The sequence below is a fragment of the Pipistrellus hanaki genome, assembly GCF_964339955.1.
Source record: "Pipistrellus hanaki genome assembly, chromosome: 4".
Lineage (NCBI taxonomy): Eukaryota > Metazoa > Chordata > Mammalia > Chiroptera > Vespertilionidae > Pipistrellus > Pipistrellus hanaki.
The window spans coordinates 76,870,984-76,888,516 of NC_140506.1; the positions used below are offsets into that span (position 1 = coordinate 76,870,984).

Consider the following 17,533-nt stretch of genomic DNA (forward strand, 5'->3'; position numbering starts at 1 on the left):
AAAATTGAGGCACAAATTGACTGGCTGAATTGCCCAGGGTCACCCTGGTAATAAATGTTAGCACTTGGTTCTGAAACAAGGCAGTCTGACTCCCAACCACATGCTATGCCTCATTAGAGGTGTCTGCCACCTCCCCACCCAGGCTCCAGCTTTTTCTCCTTTCATAACAAATACCTGTGTTAGTCTGCTAGGACTGCCATAGCCAAGTACCACAGACTGGATGTCTTAATAGAATTCATTTTCACATATTTCAGGAAGCTGAAAGTCCAGCCAAGATCAAGGTGTCGGCAGGGTTTCTCCTAAAGCCTCTCTTCTTGGTTTGCAGGTAGCTGCCTTCTCACTGTGTCCTCACATGGTCTATCCTCTGTGTGCATGTCCCTGGGGGCTCTGTCTCTGTGTCCAAAATCTCCTTTTTTTGGTTTTGTTTGAAATTATATAGTTTTGCTTTTCAATTACATTTAACATTCAATATTATATTAGTTTCAGGTGTATAGCATAGTGGTTAGACATTTACATAATTTATGAAGTGATTCTTCAGTAAGTCTAATACCCACCTGGCATTCACACATAGTTATTACAATATTATTGACTGTATAACCTATGCTGTACTTTACATCCCCAAGATACAGTGTAACTACTAATTTGTGCTTCTTAATCTATTTATCTTTTTCAACTTTCTCTTATCTGGCAACCATCAGTTTCTTCTCTGTATGTATGAGTCCTTTTCTATTTTGTTTGTTCATTTATTTTGTTTTTCAGATTCCACATATCAGTAAAATTATATGGTAATTATCTTTCTCTGTCTGACTTATTTCACTTAGCATAATGCCATCTAGGTCCATCCATGTTGTTGCAAATGTAAGATTTAATTCTTTTTCATGGCTGAGTAGTGTCCCATTGTGTACATATACCACATCTTTATTCAATTGTCTGTCAATGGATACTTCAGTTGCTTCCATATCTTGGCTGTTAAATATAAAATATTCTTCTTTGTCTCTTGTGATAAGCATTGCTCTTCCAGCTTTTTCAAAAATTCCATTTGCCTCCTACATTTGGTGATTGTTATGTACATAGAGGTATCAACCTTCAAGTCTGGGGAGTTGGGCCCATTTGGCCTGTGTTTCAGACCTTCCATTACTAGGTGTGCAACCTTGGGACAGGTTAGCATTCATGAGACTGTCTCTTAATTTGTGAAGTAAAATTAATCTAGATTAATAATTAGTGGAATTAATATGGCAATTTCCTAGGGTTGCTGTAAGGTTTAAATTAGGTCATAGAAATAAAGCTCTTTACACTACCTGCTCGTGCAGAAGGAGATGTGTGTAATCTCTGTGAATACTGCTTCTGCCCATGGCAGCATGTTCATTACGGGGCAAAGATTTCCTTTACATCCTAAGACCAAAGCACCAACCCTGTTAACATTGCCTCTGGTGCATGACTATGTGTCTGGACCACTTAGGACATTTCCTATTTAAAAAAAAAGTGTATATGCAGATGGAAATGCCCTTATAACAGTTGATAAACAGAACCAAGGGACAGTGAGAGGACAGGAATGCTGGCCAGGGAAGGGTGGTGGGCCACAAAGAAAATAAATCTCAGAGGACACCTGCCAGCTGCAGCAGTGGGTTCTGAAAGCTGGGCCTCACTTCTGTCCAGGTGTACAGCTCGGCTGCTGGAAGAACATTGCTGTCCTGGGCTGCTATGTCACAGTTGTCTTCTGACTCACACTGACTGGGTTGTCAACAATTTTCTACTAAAATTACCAACTTGCAAACTTTTCTGCTATTGTATCTTCATTTCCTGAAGGTCTGTCTCAGTGGGTTGGACGCACATTTGAGATGACATGTCATGGACCATCTTGTGTTTTGTCATTTACAGAGGAGCTAAAGGCCCCCTTAGAGGAGTACGTCCACAAACGCTACCCGGGGCTGGTGAAGGTGGTGCGCAACCAAAAACGTGAGGGCCTGATCCGAGCACGCATTGAGGGCTGGAAGGCGGCCACCGGCCAGGTCACTGGCTTCTTTGATGCCCACGTGGAATTCACTGCTGGCTGGTAGGTCACACGCTGAACCCTAGGGGTACTCAGGACCTGCAGTGAGGTCAGGATGGGTTAAAGTCTGGGAGGTTGGGTGCCTGGTTCCTCTGGGGCCCCTGGAAGAATGGAAAAAGGGTGGTTGGAAAAGAGGGTGAGACCATAGTCTGGGATAAAACTGGGAAGCAGGGAGAAATTTACCTGTTGTCTACTTAGTCCATCATTGTCATTGTCATAGGTCCCTTGGGATTCCTCGTTATAGGCAGACACTGTGTCGCAACGTTCACTAAGTTGTCCTGTAGCAATCCTCTCAGCCTCCGGGCGATGATAAAGATTTCTGTCTTGTCCATGTGGCAGGTCCAGCATGGACTGTCTGTGGCTCTGTCCACCTGTCCTCTGCACTCACTCCTGTCTAGGACAGCGCACCACTTCTGTGGCTCAGAGAAAAGAATGCCGGTTGAACCTTGCAATGATGATGCACGTGTCTGCTCTGTGGTGACATTGTCACTTCTGCTCACATCCCATGGGTTAAAGCAAGTCACATGTCCAAGCTAAACATTGATTGCGGGTGAGGGAGAGAGTGCAGCCCTCTGCAGGGAGGCCCTGCGGGCCACATGGTAAGAGGCAGGGTGTCCCCTGGACGGGGAAGCAAATTGCTGGGAACAGTGGCGCACACTGTCACAGACTGGAAATGGAGCTGCTCTCTTCACAAGCATTCTTTGAACACAGTCTCCTGCCCCCATGCTCAGTCAACCATCCAGAGAGAGACTGAGCTGGGTGCTTCTCAGTGTGTGGCAGCAGACAACCTGGGGAAAGTGTGGTCCATTGAAGGAGGCAGTGGGGCTTTAGGGTTGGGGCCGAAGCCAGACCACCTGGGTTAGAAGCCTGGTTCTGCCACCAGCCGGCTATGTGGCCTGAGGCAAGTGACTTAACCTCCTGGACCTCGGTTTCCTCATTTGTAGAATGATGGCCATACTATGTACTTAATGGGATTCTTGTGAGATTTAAATTAGCCATGTGATGTGTTTAGAATGGTGCCTGGCTCGTAGTGAGTAATCAATAAATATGAACTATCATGAGCTTATAAGGAAAAATATGTGTTCATAGATTAACAAAGGCAGCCTGTAATCAGAGTGACATGGATAAGGTGGAGAAGATGGTCTAAGAGTTGAGATGGAGAAGAGAGCCTTCCTACTGGGGGAAATTAGGGAAGGCTTCTTGGAAGAGGCGGCACATGATCTAATTAGCCTCAGTAGGTAGCCAGGCTCCCTGCCGGTGGCAGAAGGGCATTCCCAGAGGAGAGCAGCGTGAGAGAAGACTAGGAGGGGACAAAGAACTGAAGCGTGTCTCCACCTCACCCTGGATGGTGTGTGCAGGAGTATTGGAGGCAGGAAATGGCCCAGCATATATTTTATTGCTCATTTAAAATAGAAAGATGAGGTGAGCCAGCAGGTAATTCAGAAGCTGCAAATGAAAAGAGATGGGATATAGGCCGAGCTTTCTCATCATTCTTCCAAATAATGCAGAGGAATGGGATCTCGCTTGACTCTTTTCCGGAGCCTGTGCTCCCTGTTAAGCAGGGAGATTAATGTGTGGCTTGTGAGAGCCATCTTCTTCCCGAATGAGGGGAAGGAGCCCTGCCTGCGTCTGCTACGGAGACGCACACTGGCAGGGTGACTTACCATCTGCTTTCTCCCAAACCAGCAGGGCTACACCTAGAACCTGGAGCCTTCAAACTTCAGAGGGAAGGCAGGGAAGGTGTAGGGAGAGGAGGGGTGCAGAGAGAGGTCAACCAAAAGACTTGTATGCACTTGTCTGTGTCCATTGGTTATGCTTATATCATGCATACAAGTCTTTTGGTTGACCTCTCTCTGCACCCCTCCTCTCCCTACACCTTCCCTGCCTTCCCTCTGAAGTTTGAAGGCTCCAGGTTATGCTGTGTCTAGGGGGTGAGGGCATGTGCTGGAGGGGGGGAATGGCTGGCAGGGAAAGATCAATGGGGACATATGTAATACTTTAAACAATAAAGAATTAAAAACAAAAAAACAAATGAACAAAAAATGAGCCGGGTCACCGCCTATCTCCCCTGTGCAGCCTTGAGGGGCAGGCTCTCTGGGATGCAGGCATCTGCCTGCGTTTGCATTTAATTCATCCATCCGGTCAGCCATTGCCAACCAATTCAATTAGATCCCTTTTAAGAAATCAATTAAATAATCAATTAAAACAACTGAAATAATCACATACACACACAAAGAAGCTAGCGAAATGCTCATTAAAACCAGGCCATCAAGGACAGAAGCGACCTATTTTAGGAAAGGAAATTCAGCTCCAGCAGAAAATACAAGAAGCATCAACCAGTGCCCTGGGGGGAACTGAAGCTGCTATGTAAAACTGTAATGCGATGCAAATCATAGAGTCAGATGGCCGTGCTTTGGCCTACGAGGCAGGTATAAAAGACAGGCTGGCACTTTCTGAATTCTTGCTCCAGGCCTCTCCTGCAGGCATCAGCATGGCAGCATCCCACTTGGCGAGGGCCTGAGCTGCACGGCACAGCGTTCACTTAGAGCTGCACCATCCAACTGGGGCAGGCCACTCGGGAGCCTCAGTTTGCACCCGAGTTCCAGCCTGCCAGAGCCCATCCCTTAGCTCCAGTGCTGCTGCTCATTTCCTGCCGCCCGGGGGTCTGTGCCCGTGGAGGTGTGGGCTACTCAGGAGAGAGACTTTATTTCTACTTCTCTGTTTCAGGGCCGAGCCGGTTCTCTCCCGAATCCAGGAGAACCGGAAGCGGGTGATCCTCCCATCCATCGACAACATCAAGCAGGACACCTTTGAGGTGCAGCGGTATGAGAACTCGGCCCACGGGTACAGCTGGGAGCTGTGGTGCATGTACATCAGCCCCCCGAAAGACTGGTGGGACGCCGGCGACCCTTCTCTCCCCATCAGGTCTGTGGCAGGCACGCTCTGGAGGCCTGGAGTCCCAGAACCCAGAGGACAGAGGAGCCAGGGGAGGAGGCTAGGGGACAGCCTGGGGATGGGGCAGTGGTGTGTAAACGCTGCTTTAGGAATTTTGGGTGTCCTGCCATGGCAGCATTTTGATCCTTTAGCTACCGTTTTCAAGGGCAGCTTCTTAAACTGAAAGACTGAATTGCTGGTGTTACTCAGGGTGTGAATCCCCCCTTTCTGAGACCCCCAAAGGGGGCTCTTTTGCTGTTCAGCACAAGCTTTATTAAATGGTTCCATCCATAATTAAAAGTGGGCATATGAAAAAAAAAAAATAAAATGGCCAGAGAATTGGGAAGCAGAAGCATATTCTGGTTTTAGCTTGGAGAGGAGAAGTTGTGTATCCACAGGATAGAAATTAAGGGGTGGTCTAAGCAAATAAGAGGGGGGCGGGGATATTCATGGTCTTTCTGGGAAAGGGGTGGTGGTTTTCCCCAGAACTGGCTTCCACCTCGTTTCTGTTTTTCTTTATGGTCCCTTCTGGTTATCATCACGGTGAATATCAGTTGTCATGGGGGTCCAGGTGTCTGCAGAGAGGGGTCCTTCCGGAGGCAAGGGGAGAATCCACTTCCTTGCCTCTTCCAGCTTGTAGAGATTGTCTTCACTCTGGCTCATGACTGCATCACACCCATTCCCCCCTCTTCCTTCTTCACATGGCCTTCTTTCTTTGATTTTCTTGCCTACCTTTATGGTGACATTTGGGGTGCACACGAGTACTCCAGGATAATCTCCCCATATCAAGATCCTTAATTACATAAGTCAAGTACCTTTCCCCATATAAAGTAAATTTTTTTTTTTTGGGGGGGGGCATCATTATTCAGCCAGCCACAGATGCCCTGACTTTTCAATTACGATGATACTTGAATTATAGTTCAGTACTGTTTGTGATTTCTAATTGAGGCCAAACTGATTTAAACTTTCATGATTCCGTCTTACGTTAGAGGAGAGGGGAGAAGGGTTCTTATTTTGCCCTAGTTTTAGGACACTGTTGGTATAAAGAGGGATCTCAAGAAGGAATAGTGGAAGAGCAGTGAGAACACTTTACAGGTAGCCATGAAGTTCTTTCTTAGTTTACAGACTTTTAATCAATAAGAGATTTTGAGATATACAGGACCCCCCCATCCCAGCATCCCCATCCCCGCCCCATCTATAATAATAAAAGCATAATATGCTAATTAGACTGGATAGCTGGATGATGTTCTGAACATTATTTCAGATGTCCTTCTGGACGAAGCACTGAGGCAGAGGTGGTTAGGGGTGATGAGGCAGGCAGGTGGGTGGTTAGGGGTGATCAGGCAGGCAGGCAGAGGGGTTAGGGGATATCAGACAGGCAAGTGGTTAGGGGGTGATCAGACAGGCAGGTAGGTGAACGGTTAGGAGCCAATGGTCCCAGTTTGTGAGAGAGTGCAGGCCGGACTATGGGACCCCTCTCTCTGCCATGTACGAATTTTGTGCACCGGCTTCTAGTGTTCTTCTATTTTCCTGCTCAAATTGAAAGCTTAAAAACTGCATTAAAGTAGAACCACCTATGGGCAAATCTGTATAATAAGAAAGGCAGCCTTTTGGGGCCAATAACTTACTCAGCCAAAGATGACTCCATGGCTCAGTCCTATCCCAACCTAGATATTCAGTGTCTTTGTGCGATGCTACAGAGCCACACTCTTGACTCACTACAAATAATAATGCAGATTCATCACTAAGGTGTCGTCTGAGAACCAAAGCATAACCCTTGGGATATTTAAAAATTAATGGGTGAGATACTACTTCACATCCATTTGGATGGTTACTGTTAACAACGACAACAGAAAAGAACAAGTGTTGGCAAGGATGTGGAGAAATTGGAAACTTGTGCACTATAGGTGGGAACATCTTGTGGTACATACTAGTATATGTAATGGAATACTACTCAGTCTTCTAAAAGGAAGGGAATTCTGACGCTGCAACATGGATGAATCTTGGAAACATTATGCTAAGTAAAATTCATCAGTCACCAAAAGACAAAACTATGATTTCACTCATACGAGGTATCTAAAATAGCCAACACAAAGACAGATGGTACAATGGTGGTTGCCAGGGGGTGGGGTGAAGGAGGAATGGGGAGTTGTTATTTAAAGGGTATAATAGAATTTCAGCTTTGAAAAATGAAAACTGTTATGAAAATTGGTTGCACAATAACATAAACACACTTAACACTGCTGAACTGTACACGTAAAAGTAGTTAAGACAGAAAATTTTATGTCATGTGTGTTTTACCATGATTACAACAAATGAATGTGGAGTGCTTAAAGACCCCTTGGCGCTCAGATTTTTGAAGGAATGAAGTTCAAGTGATTGGCTGACAAGCAGTGAGATTCATATTTTTGGCCAAATGTTGCTTCCTCCAGGACATACAGGAAGGCTGACCTCTGGCCTTGGTAAGTAAGGGAATGAATGAGGTTGTGACGGTGGTGTTAGTGACAGAGGAAAAGAAGTAACCGTAGTGCAGAGCTGCGGGTGCCCGGAAAGCATGCTGTCTCTGTGTATTTAACGCACTAAAGCAAAAACGTGGCTGCTATCTTATGAGCTTAGGGCAACATTAACAGATGATGAATAGGCATTTTTAAAAGACTAGAAAATAGAGTGGTGATCATGAATCATTAATTCACATGCATCTCTGATGTACAAAATAGAATCACATACCAATGATCTCTTTTTAATGTACCATCACTTATAAAATGCTTAATCTGTTTATAGTTGATGGAGATATTTAATTGTAGGAAGGAGTTTTTATGGCCCTTCTGATGTTATTAAGCAGATACAATATGATTCATAAATATTAGGACATGGTGGTTCCCACCTGTCCCCCGCCCCCCTGGGCCCATTATTTTAATAGTAACGATTTTATTCTGGCCAAGGATGGGATGAGAAGAGCTTTCTTGCAATCCAAATGGCATCAACTTGGATGGTCTTTGTATACAGAGCCATCTCAGTAGGCAACATAAAGTAGAAGATTTCGCATTAAGGGACTATGTTTCCTTTCTGTTTTTCTTCTTCCCCTCTTTCTTCCTATATAACTTCTGCTCGGCATACAGCTCTTTCCAGAGGTTTTCTATTTTTCCTCCGCTCGCCTTTGGGAACACCGGAGTTTCAGGTGTGGAGGGCGGGCAGTTACCATTAAAGAAGACAGAGCTAAGTGTAAGGCGTGGGGATGGGAATTGAAGAACTAGGGCCCCCCAGGGAGGTGCCAGTCCATGCGATGGTGCTGGGGACACGGGGCCAGCCTTATCAGGTCCTGAGAGTTGTAAGAAAAGACACAAATCCCTATCATTTCATAAAATCCCTGAATTCTCAGTGTTGGCAATAAGTCTTTCTTTTTCCAGACAGCATGTTTCCAGACTAGATTTGACCAGGAGGGTCCCTGGAGTTGATCTTAGTCTATACAGGCTGCTTTGGGACCTCTGACATTCCCAGGACAGCCTGACTCCATACTTCTCACACTGGGAGCTGAGAGTACATGCGGTTTGTGGCATTATTGTGGGGCTGAGGGATTAGGGGAAAGTGAGAGACCCCCTCCTCCTGCCTCCATTGTGTGCCCAGTCCTCTGCCTGTGGCTGAGATTGTTAGGCTTTGAGGGGTGTTGACCCAGCTCTTGCCTCTGTGCAGAGAAGGCTCCCAAATCTATGTCTTACTTAAGCCCTAATTTTTCACCAAAATGGCATCATCTCCAATGTTATATCAAAAACCTATCATTAGACCAGTTGAGCTTAAACTTTTTTGAGTCAAGGACCTCTGTGATAATCTAATGAAAGCCAGAGATCCTATCACGCTGAACGTGGCTAAACAAACAACTTTGCATATAGTTTTATGAAGTTTATCGGTGCCTTGAAGCCACCCTCCTAATGATCCCCTGGGCTTCTATTCAGGACTGCTACATGTTTCTACTTCTCCAGTTGGAGAGCCTTTCATTACCATTTTTTTTTTTATCACCCACTCGTCGATATACTTTATGAAGCCAGGACTGTGGTCGTGTCATTTGCATCCCAGTACTTAATGAGTCCCTTGATGCCTGACAGCTGAGGCTCAGAATAGAGGTCAGGGTTAATGAACCACGAGGAAGGGGGTAAGATTACTTAGAGGTCCATTAGGGAAGGAGAAAGAAAACCCAAATATTTCTGGATGAAGGGAGCCTCCATCAGCGGGGCTGACAAGTAATGAGTGCTCAGAGAGGTAGGGGACTAGCAGAGCAGCTGTGGCATAAATATTTAATCACAGGCCCTAGCTGGTGTGGCCCAGTTGGTTGAGCATTATCCCACACACCAAAAGGTTGCTGGTTCAATTTCCCATTTTGGCACATGCCCAGCTTGTGGGTTTGATACCTGGTTGGGGTGTGTGCAGGATGCAACTGACTGATGTTTTTCTTTCTTTCCCTCTCCCATCCTCTCTCAAATCAGTAAAAACTTTTTTTTAAAAGCACCCAATAACAGGAAGACTACAAGCAACATTTGGTTTAAGGGATTAACTGGGCTGGGTATAATCTTAGTAAAAACATTATAACATAGTACTACCCTGTTTCCCCGAAAATAAGACAGTGTCTTATATTAATTTTTGCTCCCAAAGATGCGTTAGGTTTTATTTTTAGGGGATGCCTTATTTTTACATGAAGAAGAATACGGTACACATTTATTGTTAAATGAACATAAAGGAAATTTATTACCTGTATACGGTACGGTAGTACGGTAGTTGTCAACACAAACCAGACAAACTGTGAATCCTACAGTATCAAGAATTTACTCATTTATTCAATGACAATCATGTCATCATCTTCTGGAACATCATCATAACAATCCAATTCCTGAATTTCCTGGTGAATTTCTTGTGACTCCATTTCTTTCAGAATCAGTGGACCAAATCTCTCATGTTTAGCAATAGCATTCTTGGACAGAGCCTGGGGGGGGGGGGGGGGCTTATTTTTGGGGGATGCCTTATATTTCACTCAGAAGGAAACCTGTAAGTAGGTCTTATTTTTGGAGGATGTTTTATTTTTGGGGAAACACGGTAGTATATGGGTCTGAAGGTGGATGGCAGTGGGTGAGAAAATGAATTGGACATGAAGAGGTGAGGAAAGTGAGTGTGCATTATACTTCTTGAGATGTTTGAGGGAGACTTGGAGAGGGGCAGAACTGTGGATGGAGTGACAAGATAGAGTGGCATGTTTGTTTGTTTGTTTGTTTGTTTGTTTGTTTTTAAAATGGGAGACACCCAAGAAGTACCTCTAGCACAATGAGCAACTAGAACTCAGGGTTTATATTTCTAAAACCCCAGTTGCTTTGCTTTCCTCCTGTTTCATTTAACTTGTTTAGCACAATGAATCCTTCTCTTCCCTCCAGCAAGTCCCATGATGTTTCTTATTACTCTTGGGTAATGAAAATCCTAGGGTCACTTTAATTCACAAACCAGCCTCAATTTGTTATTGAAATTGTCCTCCTCTCCCTCAGCTGTGGTCTGCTGCTTTGCAGAGGAAGAGAGGCTGGAGCCTCTTATTCTTTTCTCCCTCACCCATCTTTCTCCTGGGAGGTGCAATGTCTGACTCCATGGGGGCCCTGAGGGGTGAGGTGGGGAGATGAAGGGTGTAGGAAGATTCTTGTTTGATTGACACTCTCTTATAATGGTTTGAGCTCTCTGGAACAGCAGGTGGGTAAAGCTGGTTTTTCCCTTGGACACATGGAAGGTATTTTGATGCCTCAGTGTGGGCTGGGACTCCTGCTCAGCTGGCCCCTCCCAGGGCTACCCCACCCCCCATCCCCCACCTCTGCCTTGACATCCACACACTCTTGCTGCTAGGATCTCCAGCAAGCCATGACTTCTTTTACTAATTAATTAATTAATTGGGCCTATTATAGCATTTCCTAATTAAGTAGTATTCCTGTGTGTACATGTAACACGTTTGTTATCCATCCATTCCCCCCCCTCCCCCGCTCTATTGAGGTATGTATAAAAGGGTTGTATATATTTAAGGTGTACAACGTGATATTTTGATATACATGTAATATGAAATTATTATCATAGGGAAGCTAATGAACACATTCATCATCTCACATGGTTATCTTTTTTCTTTTCTTTTCTTTTCTTTTCTTTTCTTTTCTTTTCTTTTCTTTTCTTTATGGTGACAACACTTAGGACCTACTCTTTCAGCAAATTTTAGGTATACAATATGTTATTATTAACTATAGTCACTATGCTATACATCAGGTCTCCAGAACTTATTCATCTTATAAATTCAAGTTTGACCAGCATCACCCCTCTCCCACCTGCAAGCCCCAGGCAGCCACCACTCAATTCTATTTCTATGAGTTCAACTCCTTAAGATTACACATAAATTAGATCATTCATTCAGCATAATGCTCCCCAAGTCTACCCATATTTTTCCAAATGGCAGGATTCTCTTTATAGAAGCTGAATAGTATTCTGTGTGTACATATAGCACATTTCTTACCCATTCTTCCACTACGAACACTTAGGTGGTTTTTTTATATTCTTGTATGTCGCCATCTTGGACATCCTTTTTTTGTTATGTTTCATTGATAATGTTTTTAATTGTGGTAAAATACATATAACAAATTTTACCATTTTAAATGTAGAATCCAGTGGCATTAAGTAGGTTTACAATGCTGTGCAATCATCACCGCCATTTAGCTCCAGAGTTTTGTCATCACCCCTGAGACCTACACACTAAGCAGTTGTTCTCTTCTTCCCTCACTCCCTCCAGTCCGGGCAGTGCCAGCCTGCTTCCTGTCTCCATGGATTTGCCTATTCTCATATAAGTGGCATCACACAATATGTGGTCTTTTGTGTGTCTTGGTTCTTTTATAGCATAAAGTTTATCCATGTTGGTATATGTAGCATGTATCAGTACTTCATTCCTTTCTATAAGTGAGCTTTTATAATGACAACTTTTAAAGTGGCCACAGGTCAATATCCCTTCTGGGTACCATATCGGTTTCCAAGATTTACACACCTTTGTTCTGCACAGAGGAGAAGAGGCGACTTCCCCCACAGGGCTCCCTGTGCCATGGGCCCCTTGCCCTTTGCCCTTTGCCCTTTGCTGGGGTGACTCTGGCACCAGGGAGGGTGTCTCTCCACTGCCAGGAATACTGAACCCCAGGCTTAGGGTTAGATGGTAGGACCCCTAGTCCTTCTCCTTGGCGAGGGGGATTCAAGGTAAAACTCCCCGCCCCACAACTAGGGAAACTTCTGACACATTCCTCCCTGAAACTTCACTCAGTCATCCTCATTGGTCAGCTAACTGCGGTTTGGTTATCTGCTTTGAACTTTTTGCATGATCTCTTTGAATACAGCGCCTATGAGAACATGAAAGGTTCCTTTTTAACAGAGTACATACTAGTGCAGCTGAGGGCATGGAATGAGGAGAGAGGGAAGGGCTGAGCCATACAAGGAGAGGGCTGGTTAAAAAAGAAGGACTCTGAGGGGGAGGAAGGAGTGGGCATAGTTGCAGTTCAGTCTTGAAGAAGAGAAAGAGAGCTTGAGCTATATGGCCCACCTTTTTGTGGTGATTTAGGAGGAGAAAATCAGAGCTCATAGGGAGAGCTAGACCTTGGCTGGGGGGCGCTGGAAAAACGAAAAAGGTCTGGATTAATTGCTGAGAGGAATGGGAATGGGCTAGCCGGCCAAGAACACAGAAACTAATTGTTGGCTGTTATGAGGGCCTAGGAATATAAATTCAATAAATTTCCCACAAGGATTTCTTTGCAACAGCTACTATGCATTCAGTTGTGCTTGGATACAAACATAACTTTTATTGCTCATAACATGATGTATGTATACAGGGCTAGGCAAAGTGGGTTAATAATAATAATACATAATAAATAATAATACAAGAATAAATTCTGTGTTTCACATACACACTATTACAAGCCTACTTTTGCCCATCTTCACGTGTGAAAAATGGTAGCAAAGATAAGAATGAAGCATAACATATATTTAGCCTAAAGCCATGGTCGGGAAACTGGGGCTCTTGAGCCACCTGCAGCTCTTTGGCCACTTGAGTGTGGCTCTTCCACAAAATACCGCGGCTTGGGCGAGTCTATTTTGAAGAAGTGGCATTAGAAGTTAAAGTTTAAAAAATTTGGCTCTCAAAAGAAATTTCAATCATTGTACTGTTGATATTTGGCTTTGTTGACTAATGAGTTTGCCAACCACTGGCCAAAAGGCACCTTGGTTGTGCTCACCACGAAGTCATGGAAACCCGCTTACTAGTAGAGCAGCAGGCTTCGGAAGTCCGCGGCTCACAGCTTGGTAACCACCGATCTGTAGGTTCTCTCCAGCTGTAAAGCCCTGTGGCTTTTACCACGGGAGGGAAGGGCCTCTGGTGTCATCTGAGATGGGACACTTCACAGCACATTACTTTGGGGGCACAGGCATCTGCTGTGAGGTGCCAGTGGTGCCCGCCCGCTCTGTGTAGGTGGCCCTGTAATTAGTGACATGACTCATTAATAACTAATTCAAGCTGATGATTAACAATTAGCAATCCTTAATTCAACATATAATTTGATAATAAATTATAAGGCACAGGAGCCAATAGAGCCTGTGAGACTGTTTGAAATGGCTGTTAAGGATATATAGAGTTGCTGGGATCTCAAATGCTGTACACACATGTACATAAAAGGAGAAGGTTAGTTTTTCTTTCATGGAGGACTATGATAGCTTACACAGAGGAAATTAAGTGAAGAATTGGGTTTTCTTAGACTTGGTAATAGAGGTAGCTTTCCTATGCATTAGCAAATATGTTTTAGGAACCAATTATATGCTCAGCCTGTGGTAGGAAATTACATGGTCCTGCAGAAGGAGTTCGTAGGCTGGCTGGAGACACGGCCCACGCGTGAATAATCACACTTCAGCCCAGGTAAGAGAGGATGTGTGGGAAAGAGGCGAGAGTGGGCGTGATATGCATAGAAAAGCTCATAAGAATCTAACTCTGGAATTCTCTGTGTGCCAGGCATTATTCTTTACATAAAACCAATCCATTTCCACCTGGTACTGGCACTAAGGAATAAATATCATTTTCCCTGTTTCATGGACAGACTACTGAGGTGCAAGGGTAAATCCCTTTACCCAAGCTCACACACCTCATAAGGTGAAGCTGGGATTCAGGTCTCTGATGTTTGTGATGTCTGAGCTCTCTTCCCTGGGAAAGGTGTGGATTATGGGGCCTTGCGGGCTGAGGGGAATTGACACTGGCAGAGAATATGGGAGATGACACAATAATAGGTGTAGTAGTGAACACAAGGCTGTCTGGGGTCCCCAGGATCACCCTTGCATTTGATAACTCATTAGAAGGACTCAAGAAACTCAGGATATTTGTTATGCTCATGGTTATCATTTATTAGAGTGAAGGGATAAAGGCTAGAACCAACAAAGGAAAAAAAAAAACACATAGGAAGGAGTTCAGGAGAAATCAGGCATGAGCTTCTAGTGGTCCTCTCCTTGTGGAGTGGCAAGGACCATGCTGCATTCTCCCAGCAATGACATGTAACATGTATGAAGTGTTGCTAACCAGAGAAGCTCTCCAGAGCCTGGGTGTTCAGGGTTTTTACTGGGGCTCAGCCATGTGGACATGGGAGCACCCATATGACTAACCTTGGCTACTCGGTCTCCAGCACCAGCACCACTCCAGAGACTAGGCTGATATAGCAGGGCCCTAGCAGGGTCTGGGCCTCAGAGTCAGGATGTTCTGCGGGCTGAGCCGGGCAAGAGCCATTTCTTCCTTTGGAAGGTGCCGGGTTTGGACAGCCAAGTCCACTGAGTTAACCCTTACCTGCACAATAGGAGGGGGTGTTTCGGGTCTGGTGATGGTAGGGAATGTGCATTAAGAAGTAGGAGAAAGTGAAAGATTGAGTAGATCAAAACAGGAGGTCACTTTAGGGAAAGTTCTAAATGTACAAAACGGGTGTAGACTATCCAGTGGTCCATTAAGGTAGACAGACGGGAATAAAAAGCTAATAATAAGACACAAAATATAGTGTAGTGATTGGTTAGGGCTGGGGGAAGGGGAGGAGAAGAGTGACTGCTAATGGGTATGGGTGTTTTTTTTTGAGGGGGGGTGATGTAGAGGTACTAAAATTGATTTTGGTGATGGTTATACAACTCTGAACATACTAAAAACTATTGAATTGTATTCTTTAAATAGATGAATTGTGTGGAATGTGAATTCTATCTCAGGAGCTGATGGCCATCAGCAGATGGCAGATGGCCAATCTTGCAACAAGATGAAAACAGTTTAATTATTGGCTCAGAATCTGTGTGGTCCCCCTTTCATGGGAAGTTACAGGGCAGCACAGAGTACCATAGACAATTGAACTGGGGTCAAGTCCCAGAGTGGCAGAATTTGTCCTGATGGAGTCACAAGCAGGGATTCAGGCACTAAGGAGCATCCTGGACAGAAGCTGAGCATTGCCTAGCATTGGACCCATCCACCCGGGACTGCTGACCAACCTGAGCTATGTATATGATGCTGGTCAGTGGCAGCATGTTATGGGAAAGGACAGGATGAAGTCCACAGTTATTAGTACTTGGTTTTGGGTCTAGCAAAGGAGAGTCTGGGAAGAGGAATCTAGCTCAAGGGCCAGGTGAAGCCTGTCACAGTTCAGGAAGAGAAAACCTATAGTGGAAAACCTACATGTTCTCTACATCCTCTTCTGTTTTTCAGTAATGGAGGAATGACCTGTTCAATTTGCCACCAACAGGGTCTGTATCATTGGGCAGAACACTGCCATCTATGTAAATGTGCTTTTAATTTTCTTATCCATAAAACCTACCCAACAATTAAAGATGTATTGTTCCAGTAGCAGACAATTTCCATAACAAAGCTTTTGGTCTCACAGATGAAAAGCAAACACTGATTGTAAACTCTCTGAAGTTATGGGATATGGTGTTGTGGAAAATTAAATGTTTTAGTTAATAGAGTTCTACAGAATCAAGACAAAGGCCAATTTACAGTTAAAAAACAAAACAAAACAAAACACCTCCACAAAACTCTACTTGCTTTCTTCAGGGGAATATCCTGGAGGTGCACAGCTGATAGAAGGTGTTGGTGTAGTCCACACCGTGGGGTTTCCTATCACTTGGAAGAGACATCATTATGACGTAGGATCGGGAATAGTGGTTGGCCTGTAGTGTTGCGCCATGAGCACCCGATTCCCGTTGTGCGAAATCTCTGCTCTGAGCGGCATGGAGGATTCCCTCCTGTGTTTCAGTCCTTTTCCAGTTTACCCAGATTGACACATGTTTGAGACCCCAAATGAGGGCTCAGTGAATGAAAATGACAGCTGGAGAAACAGGGAAGGGAGTCTGCCCTTCTGTAAGATTGTCTTAAGAAAGACATATCTAAACATTTGCCCCTTGGTCAGTTAGCTGGAAAGAATGCCTAGTCATGGTCACAGTTGTCAGAACTTTGAAGGAGCATCATCCTCAACTTTGTCACTTCATGGGCAAGCAGCAGGATGGTTCCCATGGAAACATAGGACATCACTGTCCAGGTGTCCACTCTCCATAGCTATCGACTGCTGGTGCTCAAGGAATACCTGACTCCACAGCTGGGAGCAAGTGGTTCTCAAATGACCCCAGGTGTCAGCTCTCTGATGGGATGGAATCAACATGCCCACGATCCCAAGACTTGTTTTCTATGCTAGATGTGACCACTAGCTTTGAGCCTCAGTTTACTTCTCTGTAAAACGACTAGATGTGCTATGGACCCATTCTATGAGACCTGGGACAAGTAACTTAACCTCTCTGTGCCTTAGTTTCTTCCTCTGTGAATGGGGGTATTCATATATTTTACAGGGTTGTTGTAAAGATTAAGTGTAAAACGTTTTAACATGCTAGCTATTCTGATTGTTGTTGCTATTATTTTTGCCCTCTGTGTCATCCAAAGGCAATCTTACTATTTGCTATGGGAACCCTACAATCCTTTTCTTGCTACCTGGTCTATTCATGTGACTAGATGATTATGACAAAGGATTCTTCCTGAATTGGAACTGCTTATGGAGCAAGTCTGGGTGCTAGTGGAGGAGAGGCATTTTCAATGCCAGGGGATTTTCACAGGAACATCTGGGGGCCCATATTCCTTAGTTGGTCCCTTCAGGGAGGCTGTTCATTACAAAATGGAAGTGTGCTGACACAATGGTGAACACACTGCTTTGGGGTGAAAGGAATGGTATTTCTTGACATCACCTGTCTTCCTCAATACCAGCCTGAGCAGATTGGGTTTCCTCTTTGCATGACACATCCATGTCCCTGCTACATACCTTCCCCTGGGAAGCCAAGTCCCCAGGCAGTGCCCTGGAGCTAGAGCAAGGTTTTCAGGGTAACCATTCCGGCAATGACAAGCAGAGATCTGCCTCCATCAGCCAACACGCATCTTGACAGCTCACAGCAGCACGCAAGTGACTTTGAGTAATATTGGCAAGGCTTCCCTTCTCGCTCGCAAGGAGTTCAATGTGGTGGGCT

General features: G+C 44.7%; 1 protein-coding gene across 1 annotated transcript in view; it reads left to right on the forward strand.

Moving 5' to 3' along the window:
- The window catches only part of GALNT17 (polypeptide N-acetylgalactosaminyltransferase 17), a 395,934-nt gene that overhangs the window by 204,465 nt on the left and 173,936 nt on the right, over window positions 1-17,533 (forward strand). Inside the window, exons 4-5 of the mRNA XM_084880693.1 lie at window positions 1,879-2,053; window positions 4,778-4,975. Of these exons, the coding sequence (XP_084736819.1) occupies window positions 1,879-2,053; window positions 4,778-4,975 (373 nt within the window). The remainder of the gene's footprint in view (window positions 1-1,878; window positions 2,054-4,777; window positions 4,976-17,533) is intronic.